We start from the raw sequence: 12,389 nt of genomic DNA on the forward strand, positions 1-12,389 counted from the left end.
AGAAAAGGTTTGCGTTTGCACAGCAATGTTTTGAAAATGATGTCCGTTCACACAGAAATGCTGAAAACGTTGTAGTTAGCATCTCCGGCTACGCGTTGCCGCTGTTTGTTTTTTGTAATAAAACCACCCACATACGCGCAGAGAGAGAACAATACGCAATACACATTAACAATGGGAGTACACAGACATTCGTATGGACAGACAATGAAGTTGAATTGTTATTACAGGTGACTCTCAACAATAAAACTGCCAAGTCCCAGGAGAATATGGACTGGGAATCATGACGCTCTGGTGGCGGCCATTATTAGTTGTTATTGTCCATTTACTCGTGCATGTGCAGAACTATTTAGTACGGCAGTGCTCATGCACTGTAGCGGCGTTTCAGAAAAGTTGGGGATCCAAAAATATACAGAAGCCGCTTGATTTTTTTTCCCGCAAATTAAAAATGATATCTCCAATTATGATCAGTACAGTTATTAAAAAAACATCTTTCTGTGTATTTGTCCTTATCACAAGAGTCATATTCACTCCTGCCAAATAGTGGGGGGAAAAAAAGGATTCAGTGTGTTTTGAACTCGATGTTAGCTGTTAGCGTGGCGGCCACCAGTTTGACATTGTGTCTCATAAACAGCTCTCGCCAGCTGACAGAGTAATTGCTCGTCTGTTGACGTGCTCGGGAGAGGCGTGGAGGCTTAATGACTTCTCGATAATGATCAGTTCCAGCTGCCATTTTGGCGGCGGCCATCCTGACGCCTGTTTGCAGACGGCTAAAAGCCTGTTTTTAGACGTGAGGCCGTCGATACTGGAGCGAGCGTGACATTTTGCAATGAATGGAGCGACGAGCTCTTTCTTGTTCCAAACGAAGCGAACAAAGGGTACATCTTTGAAATCTTTGGAGCTAAAATACAAAAGTGTCTGAGGAGCCAGATCTGAGCGAGACCCGGATGTGGATTAAAGTCAGAAATCTTTTGTTTTTGCTTTGATGCCACTGAAAGCTGTAATCGGGAATAAAAAAGAAAATCTAAAGCACGGCTAAATGAGAAAATGATATAAATGCAGCACGGGGGAAACTTAGTTAATCTGATTAATCTGATGCAAATGTTTCTTTTTTTTTTTGTTTGCTTCTGTTGTGCTTCTATTAGTTTTAAAAGTAACATTTGACAAGTTTACTTCAGGCAAATGGAAAGTAATCGCATGCGATCATCTCTGCTGTCATAGTTTTTGCAATATTACGAAATATTAACCTTTTACGCTAATCAGCCATATCATTATGACCACTGAAGTGTGACGCAAGTCATAGAATCTCTCGTTATGATGGCTTCTGTGGCATATATCAGACAAGTGAATGTTCAATCCTCAAAAGTCGATGCCGAAGGAAGAAGATTGGATGAATGTGAGGATTTTAACCAGTTTTAATGACTTGGTCAGAGCTTCTTCAAACCTGCAGCTTTTCTGGGGCGTTCAAACGTCGTAGTGGTCAGGATCTTTCAAAATGGTCCAAAGAAAGAAAGAAAAAGATCTTGTATCATTGATGCTTGGGGTCCGAATCAACAGACACCAGTTTACTGGCCTCTACCCACCACCGGGGGGCGCCAACAACACTCAAAGAGCATCAGAACTGGATCACAGATCGATGGAAGAAGACTCGGTACCTGGGCTTGGCTTACCTGGCGAGCACAAGCTACCAGGATGCATTATGGGATGAAAGCGAGCTGGTGGAGCAGTGTGAAGTTTTGGACTATGTTCTGCTGGGAAACCTTCAATCCTCCATCCATGTTGATATTTGAGCTCATTAATTTGTAAAATGTCTGAGGCTTTTTTTTTTTTTTTAAGTTTTTGATTAGTTTTAGATTTTATACATCTTTCAGACATATTGTACATTAGGGTTTGATTAGCGTTGGATATATTTTGAAGTTGTCTTAGGCCCTGTCCACTGAGGATTGATTTTGTTTTTGGAGGGATAAATGTTTGGTTTAGTTTAGACATGCTTTAGACTTCTTTTCCACATATTTCATTTTAGTTTTTAGTTTGGGATATACTGTATTTTATGCTACTTTTGGACATATTTGCATCTAGTTATGAGGCAGTGATGTCCTGGAGGCTTGGAAAGGAGACTTTGGATTGGAAGTTCGTAGGTTTTAATCCCACAGCAAAAAAACCTTTGACCCCCATCAGCTCCCCTAGAAATAAGATGAGTAAATGCAGAAAAAGGATAATTAGTTTGAGAGATATCTGATACAAAGTAAACTGGGATAGACCTGATTTGAATAGGATAACAACCAGTGTTGCCTTAGCCTTTATATTCCCCACGTTTCTAAGTGCAGGTCGAACCACTCTAATCAACATGTTGGAACAGATACCACCGCAGACCCAGATTTGGTGGAGTCCATTTCCCCGCACATTCAGCATGAATGAACACCTGGGCCGTGATGACAGGTTTGATGTAGCTGCGTTTTTTTTAAGCTGCCTCGTATTGTTTGCCCGCCGTCAGAGGTGACGCCCCTGCAGGTCGCAATCAAACAGTTGCAGAAAAAGTGCAGAGCATTCACTTTCCCTCTGAAGAGTCATTAACAGTGTCATTAGCGCACCGTGAACTGATCCAATATTCAAAATTGTGTTTAGCACTTTGACTTAGTCTTTGAGAAAATGGGGGTGGGGGGGGATTTGGTTATCCTAATAATATGTTTTCACCACAGTTGGTTAATTGCAGAGGCAACGAGGCTAATGCACGGGCAGTGCGCCTGACATTTTGATTCAATAATTGCAAAGTCAGCTGAGGATACAGAGTGTACTTGTATAGAAATATAGAGACCATGTCAAACGTTTCTGTAAGCTGCAGCGTTTTGTCCCATTATTACCTCGGCTGACTGTTGCACAGAGAGCTGGGGGCACTGACAGGCCTGCATGTAAATAAAGAGTGAGAGAAAAACCTGCAGTTCTTTAAAAACCACAGGCAGTCAGCATCCAGGTCTCAGACTTAATGTGTGAAACATCCTCATTAAAAAAAAATAAAATAATGCTTTTAATGGCGGCTGAAAAGATGTTCTCTTAGAAAAAACATTTGAAAGTTAAGAAGCATCTGAATGGACGAAAATACCGTTGTGGATTTTTTGATGGGACTTTCGTGGACAACCCAAAGTCTGCAGAAACATACACACTCACGCTTTCTCTGGATTTGGATCAATTTCATTTAGAAAATGGATCCATGTATAACTAGAGCTCACGTGCAGTGCAGATGTTAGACGGAGATTTTCATTCTGCAACAAGATTTGCCACAGCGGATCGTGACCCACATGTTTGACTTTGCACAACTTTAAAAGTGTGTGTTGTTTCTCACTCCACCCTCAGTAGGATTCTGGGCCGGTGGGACGCTCTTAACTTCCCGGGCCACACATTGATCATGGAAATTATGTGTCTGTGTTTCCGTTTGGCCGATCCATTTTACTGGAGTCACCACAGAAGGTCCATTTGTACTGTAGACTTCCTGCTCCAACTGTGATGTGAACCCAACTCTGCACTTGAGAAGACAAATGTCTACATATACTAATACTAATACTAATATACACCTCTATGATATCCACTGAGTCACAACACAACTAATTAAAAAAACAAAGATGAAAGCAGTCTAAACACATTGATAATTGCCTAAACTTATGCAGGTGAACACAATGAGACACATGTTAAACACTGCTAACAGACATAACAAAAACGTCGTTTACAGGAAGTTACAGATAAAAAAAGTGCAGTGCAGCGGTGTGACACACAAATGAAAGATAACTGTTGCGAGAGAATCGTGGCAATATCTTTGGTCTTGGCTCTAAATCGGTGGTCCTCCGTCGCACTATGAGACCAGTTCAAGGATGCTGTCAGAAATTTTGGCCTGATGGTTGATTGCTGCTGCAACCTACATCAACTAAATAACCAATAGATATGCAGCATGAAATTAAATTAAAAAAAACAACTTTGAGGGATTTCTCTCCAAACAAATAAATGCCACAAGAGCGAGGGCTACGTTCATGTTTCGCTAGTTTCTTTTTTTGTGAGTGCACGCTTATGACGTTTTATAGAACCCACGTACATCATTCATCATGCAATCTGCACAGTGCAAACGTCATGTCGTGCCCAACAGTTAGATTCGTGTCGTACAGTGGGTCTCGCTGTGTAGCGGACATCCATTAGCGATAGAAAAAAAGATGAGAGCCTTCAAAATTGATCAATCTGATTAAGATCACCCAGGGGAATCGGATGAGACAGTTTCAGTTTAATGCACAGAAATGTTTGTATCTACATCCATGCAGCACATTATTGTGACTATAACTACCTGTGACATGTGTATCCTCTTATACAAATCTACAGTCATACCATGAACATCGTTGCTCACACAGCTTCTTCATCTCTGTACTTTTTTTGAAAGTCATGAGATTGAGAACTTTTTTCTTTTCATAAACAGTCTCATATTCTGACATTTCTTCAGTTCCCCGCTGAATCTCGTCACGTTCATATTCGTCGTGTTCAGCGTTGCCCTCTCGCTGGCACTGGGACCTCGCCTGGCCTGAACCTTATGTTCACAGTCTTGGTAGGAAAGGCTCCCTCGGGCATGTGGCACATCTTCCCACAAGTACCATCCCGGGGTCTCTGATGAGCGGCTGGCTTGTTCACGGCGCCCGCAGCCAGAGTGCGGCCTCATCCAGAGGTGAAAAGGTTCTGGAAGTCTGTGGGCCTCGGAGCTTCGCGAGGACACGAGTACCGCGGGGGCTCGAGGGTGCCGGGATGCGGGCTCTTAACGGAGTTTCGCATCATTTTATCCGGCCCCCTCTCGCTGACTTCTGTCAGAGGAGTCACGGCCACACCTCCCGCGACCCCTCCCAGCCAAGTGACTCAAGTGGAGGCTGTCAGGTTACTTCAAACAAGCGGGAGCTGGTTGCGTGGAGGGAAATGCTAACGAGAGACGTGGATGCTAATGGGAAGGAGCAGGAGTCATTTATTCCGGGGAGGAAAACAGTGCGGCGAACAAAAACACAGGGACTGATGGATGATGAAAGCATCCCATTATGTAAAAGGACGTTGGCCTCTCGTCCGGTCGGGTCAAGTGTGTGATAAACACTGAATAATTGCTCGTGCATGCTTTTTCCTGCACTCCGACCTCGAGGTGGATATGAGTGGACGCTACCAGATGGTTAAGTGTAATAAACCGTATTTTTCTCCCCTCCGCTGAGTTAAGAGTATCGCCTCTCATTCTCCCGTCACACAGTCAGCTGTCCCTGTGCAGTACAGTTGTGATCCTCCACTCTGGAGTGGACGATCACAGCTGACCACTGATCCCGTAACGCCAGCCGCGGTCCTTCACGTCTTGTGATTCGCTCCGAGGACTCTGAGTGCGGTCCTTATCAAAGCGCCCCGCCTGCTGATTATCTCCCCAGAAGAGCGGAGACCAAATCTGTGAACACACAGACTGTTGAATCAGGCTTTTTCCACGGGGGGGGGGGCGAGGATGGCAGCATGCTCCATCAACAGCAAAACTAAGTTTGAAAACGGCATACACAGCATTGAACACACGGTATTATGCAAAGCTCTACCTCCCAACATGCTAATCCATCATCCCAGGACCTTGTTTTTTTAACTGGCGTTCGGGGGAATTCAATTCACCATAAATGCAAATTGTTGTTTTGTTACTTTTTTGGGGGGGGAGAAAAACAAAGAATTGCACCTGCGAGATCTGTTGAGTTTGCATTAGCAGGATGCTTCTCATGCAAATGCTATTGATTCTTCAGGTCATGAATTATACAGTTTTGTGGGAAAGGCAGTTCTCAGGAAAGCCTTTACAAGCTGAAAATGAAAGCATGAATGGGAACATTCATGCATTCGGTTTCCGGCTCTGTTCCAGGTAGCAGCAGGTTGAACCGAAGTATCCGTCATGTCCTCTGGCTCCTCCTCTGGGATGTTTCCTCAGGACGGACAGGAAGTGTAATCACTAACAGCTTTTCACTTGCTCTGCCCGCCGATGTCTTCCCAGCTGGATTTCAAAGGGAAGTCTTCTCAAGGAGAGTTACAGGAGGCATCCCCACGTTAAACGGCCTCTTTTCAACACGAAGGAGTAGGGGCTTTTTTTACACTAAGCTCCCACTAACAGTCTGTGCTCCTCCTCTCGGTTCCTAAAGAGTTAGTTTGACATTTCAAGAGATCTTCTTGCAACGTCACAAAGATGACCAGCAGCTAACGTCTTTTTAAAAAAAAAAACTTTTATTCCTACCCTGACACTGACTGGCACGACGTGGCATGTTTAATCATTCGTCACCATGACTTTGGTTTATGATAACTAAGTAAAACCAGAAAAAGCATTTTGTTTGTGCAAACAAATCATTCCAGCGGCCAGCGACAAGGACCATCCAATCACTGTGTTGCAGAACCAACTTCTCAATCCAGTCAGAAACTATAATCATGAAAAAATGACTGATATTGAAAGCTGACGCTTAATTGGGAAAAAAAAAAGTTATTGCAGTTTGAGAATTCAAAATAAAATCAAAACAAATCCATTCAACACAGTAGAGAAAGAGTAAAAAGAGTCTTAGGCACTGTTTACACAAAGTTTTTTAAGTGAAAATGGAAAACCTTTGTTGCATTAACACGACAACTGAAAACGCAACTTTTCCAAAACGCTGCTACCGCATATACACACCACAATCGTTGTAGTTCTTTTGCACATGTGCAAGTAGATGAAAAATAAGAACAATGGCAGCCTCCGTGGTGTCATGACTCCCAGTCCGTATTCTCCTGGGACTTGGTGGTTTTTATTGTTGACCGTCACCGTCATACCAATCCAACTCTGTCTTCTGTCTGTCCGTAGGAATGTCGGTGTACTCACCATTGTTAGTGTTTATAGCGTTTTGTTCTCCAGGCACGTGTGTGGTTTCCTTACGCAAACAGCACCCACTAGTGGCCGTACATCAAAACATAGCATTTCTGCCTTTTCCTTGTAAACGGACATTGTTTTTCAAACGTCGCCGTGGAAACAGTAAACTTTTCTGAAACAAAAATGCAAAAACGATGCATTTTCACTGGAAATGTTATCAAGTAAATGGGGACTTACAGGAGTTGTTTTCAGGATGGTCTTCTATCCTTTGTGGTAACCTCATGTCATCCTTAACAGCCAACATGGTGATTGTTAAAAGATGACCATTGATCTCCTCGTCTGTTGTGAAGATCTGTTGTCCTGTTTCGCTCTTTTGAGTCGAGGCTCACCTCAGGCTGTTTGTGACAGAAGATGGAGGGTATCACACTCAAACAGTCAACAGTTTGATGGCTTTGTTTTTGTTTTGTTAGATTTTTGAAGATTGTGTCCATCTTTTGTGAGATGTATAATACAATGTAATGATAACGCAATTCTAGTTAGACCTGTCATGTCACAGCCAGAGTATCACCGGTTGGAGGTTGAGGGCACTCCTGTGAGAGGTTTGCATGTTCTCCTTGTGTTTTCTATCGGTTTTCAATGGGTTTCCTCCAACCGTCCAAAAGAGTGAACTTTAGGTCATTAATCACTGTAGTTGAGGGTGTATGTGTCTTCAGACAAGATGGACCGATTTATAGTCTTTGTGATATTTTGTTGCCATTTGGTCACAGTTGTGTCTGAGTTATTTTGTGTGTTTTTAGAAAGAATAAAATAGCTTACCTTCTTCTCTTCACAGGTGATCCTGATTCTCACCAAGCTCTACGACTTTCACATTGGCAGCGTGACTGAGAGCACTCTCTGGAGGTGAGTACCGAGGTTTTCATCTTGTGAAGTATTAACCAGTCAAGCTCTCCTGTGTTTGCCCAACAAATGGCCGGAATTAGCGTGGTACAGGAACCAAAGCAGCTGGTGCAAAATATTTTGACCTATGGTTGTCTATTTTCTCACTGATTTGTGTTGTGGAACATCGTGAATCATCGTTCTCCTCCTGCCTGCCTGCGCACGCTGGTGGTGGCGTTCTCACCTGCTCCTCTGCCGGTGTGAACACTTTGTTCTGGTGTCGCGCCCGGTCAGACGGGGCACTCAGGTGGAGGATGCTGTTTGCTTTGGTCTTGTTCTGATGTATTATCTGATGTACTCGGCTTCTTCACCCCTGCGGGGAATAGAATATACACACACGCGCACACATGCGTGTTTCACACATACTTGTGAAACAACAAGAGTGCTTGTGAAGAGGGGGAAATACACAAGTGAAAGAACGAGTAACTCATCCCTGATGAGTTGAAACAACACATAACCCATTTTCCAATCCGAATCGTGTAACGCGCTGACAATTATTCCTTTGTCTGCCTTTGAGGGTGCTGCCACACACATGACAGAGTCCTCTCGGGCTACATTTAGCAGGATTTAGTAGGAAAACTGTGTAATTTAGGACAAAGAGTCCTTTCAAACACTGACCCCACTTAAAACCCCAGAATATGGCAATGTTTCAATTTTAGCTTAGCGACCGGAACAAAGCAAAAAAATTTGGATTTCTGCACAAACAGTGCCAATGGGGTTTTTTATCGGAGTAAATTTGTCTGCTTAGCTTTTCCACATAGTTGTTCCCTGTACCAGTCTTTTGCTTTGGCCTTTTTGTCGGACTCTAACATGAGTAAAACACATCCGCAATTGAAATGAAACAGTGAGGGGAAAGAAAATGCTGGAAAATATCAAAATCGGTATTCATTTGATAGTCGAGTCTTCAAGTAACTACAACTGTTGGCATTCTTGTTGGACTCAAACATGGTTGATTTCCACTTGAAGGGAAAAGATTAGATTGAGATGCGAACCAAAAAAAGTTGAATTTGTGTATCACATCTACAAGAAGCAATCAGCTGGTGATTGTCGAAGCTGCTGTCTTTCTCAATCCAGCGTATATGGCTTATTGCTGCCTTGAACATCAGTGAAAAGTTAGCTGTTGTTTCAGCGCGCGCCTGTTGACTCGAGAATGAGCTTCCCAATAATCCTGAACTCACTCACTCCGCCTGACAGAAAAATGCAAGATGTCCTGCTATGGATGGAATTAGCATGAATCCACACTAGCTGTGATTAGCATTAGCATGCTTAAGTAGGGGTTAGCTAACGGTTAGCATGTTAGTTGTTCATCTCAGCTGTTTTGTTGCTGCTTCTTCCCGTCTTTCAAGAAGAGCTAACATCCGGATTATAGAGCATCTTCCTCCACTAACTGATGTAACTTCAGCTGAATTCCATTATATTTGACAAGTGACATAACTGAAGCTATAAACAGGTATTTGTTTTTGTTTGTTTGTTTTTTTATCTGTACTGCTACTTGTTAAGTTAAATGATGTCTGAAAAAAAGGTGTAAGAAAAACACTACTGAGAAGGAAAGTGGCAAAATTTTAATCAAAGCACATAACTACACATGAAACTGGCCCATATGAAACATACTATACAAGAAGTCCGTTCATATTCATTTATATAGCGCCAACGGTGGTAACACTAGAAATGCAAACATTTTCCAGAAGAAACCCGAGAAGAGTTCTGTGAGGACACAAAAAAGTCTGGAAAGTACATTTCTTCTTTTTGAAAAGAGTCTGAAAAGAATCCATTTTTGTTCCACAACCGAAGGGCCTTCGGTCTTTTGATCCACATCAAATTGACCCATTGACGAGGATGTTTGGAGTTCAAACCAGTCGATCATTACCCTAAATGAGAAACAAACAAAAATATCTCCATCTGCATGTCATTCTTCTCTTCTTTCTTTTTGCAGATTTCAGAGCTGACAGCCCTTTAAAGCAACAGAACACTCGCACTTCTTAACTTTCCTCACTCTGCCCAGCTTGAAGTGCTGGTTTGACAATGATAAGCGCTGCCAAAGTGACTGCTAGCCAGTTTTGACATTTAGACAGCGACTGTGTAATTTGAGTCCTGAGGCGAAGAGAGAGCAGTGTTTTGGTGTTTGAATAAATGCAGGGGAAACGCAGTCCCTTGATATCCTGCGGTGAGACCCAACCCAGACACTATATCGTAAGAAAAGAAAAAAAACTTGGGGAAATGCTTTTTTAAATAATTAAATACTCGCTTCATGATACGGATCTACTATCTGTGCTTCTAAACTGTCTGCATACATGACAGGCAAAAAGGAAAAATAGTTTCAAAACTCTTCTCCCTCTGTGTTTATCACATTATTCATCTACAAAAACTTTGGAGGGGAAAAAAAAAAAAATCTCTGTGCAAAAGTTTAAATCTGCTCACTTTGATGATCCCTGCGCTCAATGCTGCATAAACACTCTCAGACAGACCCCCCGTCACCCCCGCCGCACAGAGAGAGAATGTAAAGACGTCTACAGGAGAGACCAAAGCCTCTTAAAGCACAGTGACTCAGTCTGGAAGAAGCTTCAGGAAGAGAAAAGTCACAACTCTCACAATATCAGGTGGATTTATGATGTCTCAGTGGATCAGATGTGTCCTGTCAGGGCTGCCCCCGGCCAAACTCAAGCCGCCCCCATAACATACTCGTATAAAAACCCACCACTCATCTAGAAACTGTATATTTTTCATTTCTTACAGTTCTCTTTAACGTCAATATTTCTGACTTAGAAAGCTTCCACACCAGAAAATATTCTGCAAATATAATAAAATGTAAAGTTTTTCTCTGAAAACAAAAGCCACTTTTCAGTTCACCTTTTTTCCAGGTTTGTTCAGTTATTTGCTTTGACGAAACAGATTAAATTGCCTGACTGACATTCACTGCTTGTCCTCTTGGCAAGGTAAAATCTGAAAACCTTCATGTCAGGCAGTGGGATTAACAAGTCCGATAATCCACAATTATGGGTTTTTCCAGTGTGTCTTGGCACTGCTGAGGATACATGGCTGTGGCTCAGGTGGTAGTGCACGTCGTCTCTCAATGGCTGTGGGTTCGATCACCTATTAGTTCTGTCTATAAGTCAAAATCTTGACAAAGACATTGAAACCCCAACGTCCACATTTCTGCTGTTGCTTTTCACTCAAGTTGATGTTCCAGAATATAATGCTGAATAGTTGTGACTGACATCCCGTTCATGTGACATTTTAAAGTGAAAAACGGAAAACTTTCGTTTTTTCATGTGTCCGTTTACACGACAACGGTGCTCTGAGCCGCTGAAAACGCACCGGCTCCCTAGGCGGAACTTTAAAAAAAAAAAAAACACTCCATCTCCATGGAAACAAACTAATGCAACTTTTATAAAATGCTCTGACTGCGCATGTGCACTATAGCCATAGTAAAAACTTGTTCTGCACCTGTGTGAGTAAATGGACAATAACAACAACGTTTGCCTCCAGAGTGACATGATTCCCGGTCTATATTCTCCTGGGACTTGGTAGTTTTTTTTAGTTTACAGTCCCCGTAACAGCAATACGACTTCATCAGCTGTCCACACAAATGTGCATGTACTTCCCATTGTTACCATTGAAAACAAAAAAAAAAATGACACAATGCAGAAAAAAAAACAAAAAACTACAGGGAACCAAAGTCATAGTACGAGAGCAGGGTAACAAGGCAGGATAAAGAAGGGAACAATGCTGATGGCTCAACAATGGTAAAAGGGGGAATCAGAGGAGGAGCACAGAGGAGCAACAGAAGGGTAGAGTCACAAGACTCAAGACAAAAGGGGAGAGAGTACAAAAGGAACAAACACAAAAGGAAAACACAAGAAAAACAAGTCACGAAAAATTAGAAGGGAACATAAAACCAGGACTGTGACAGTTTTTCTTGTACCTGATAGAATTGCACATCAATTCCTTTGCATGTTGCACATACAGTAGCAATGAAAATACACAGTTTTATTGTATTCTTGAAGCTGTGTGGTACACAGTCAGATGGATTGCTCCAAAGAGGCAATGGGTTGTGGGGTAGGCTTCTCACGATGACCAGAGGGTTAGAGGGTACCTTTTCCCGAAGAAGAAAAACACAAATTCAGTCTAAAAGAAGCTGAATGAAGACATCCAGACATTTCTAAGAGAACAGCAGTTTTTAATTCCCAGCAATAGTGTATTATGATTGGAGAAACATACAGAAGTCTGTAGAGTTTCTTAGTTTTTTTCTCCGGGGTCAATGAGGCTCCCCCTCTCTGGATTTTGAATGTTCTTGCTCTAAAGCTACCACAGGAGTCCATACTGTGTTACGTAAGGCGGCGCGTGCTGTCCGGCTACCCCCCCCCCCCCCCACCCCCACCCCCGATGCCTCGCACATTTTTGCACACAAATAAAAGATGATTGAACTCACATACACCCTGGCGGTGTCATCCGAGGGAAATGCGGCATGACAGATGAAGTCTTCAGGGGAGATGCAGTCAGGTGAAGTAACTTATCCATGGCGTGAGAACAAGGGGCATCGCGGTGGTTGAAGATCAGCGTTATTGGCAGCACTCCCAGCCCCGTCACTCATCCACAAATCTAC

General features: G+C 42.7%; 1 protein-coding gene across 1 annotated transcript in view; it reads left to right on the top strand.

The window, feature by feature from the left end:
• Positions 1 to 12,389, top strand: part of sorcs3a (sortilin related VPS10 domain containing receptor 3a) — a gene marked incomplete at its 5' end in the record, with an annotated part of 284,232 nt that overhangs the window by 121,933 nt on the left and 149,910 nt on the right. The window contains one exon of the mRNA XM_080464067.1: positions 7,683 to 7,750. Coding sequence (XP_080320193.1) covers positions 7,683 to 7,750 — 68 coding nt within the window. The remainder of the gene's footprint in view (positions 1 to 7,682; positions 7,751 to 12,389) is intronic.

This window comes from Lipophrys pholis (assembly GCF_963383615.2).
Source record: "Lipophrys pholis genome assembly, chromosome: 5".
In the NCBI taxonomy this organism is placed as follows: Eukaryota; Metazoa; Chordata; class Actinopteri; order Blenniiformes; family Blenniidae; genus Lipophrys; species Lipophrys pholis.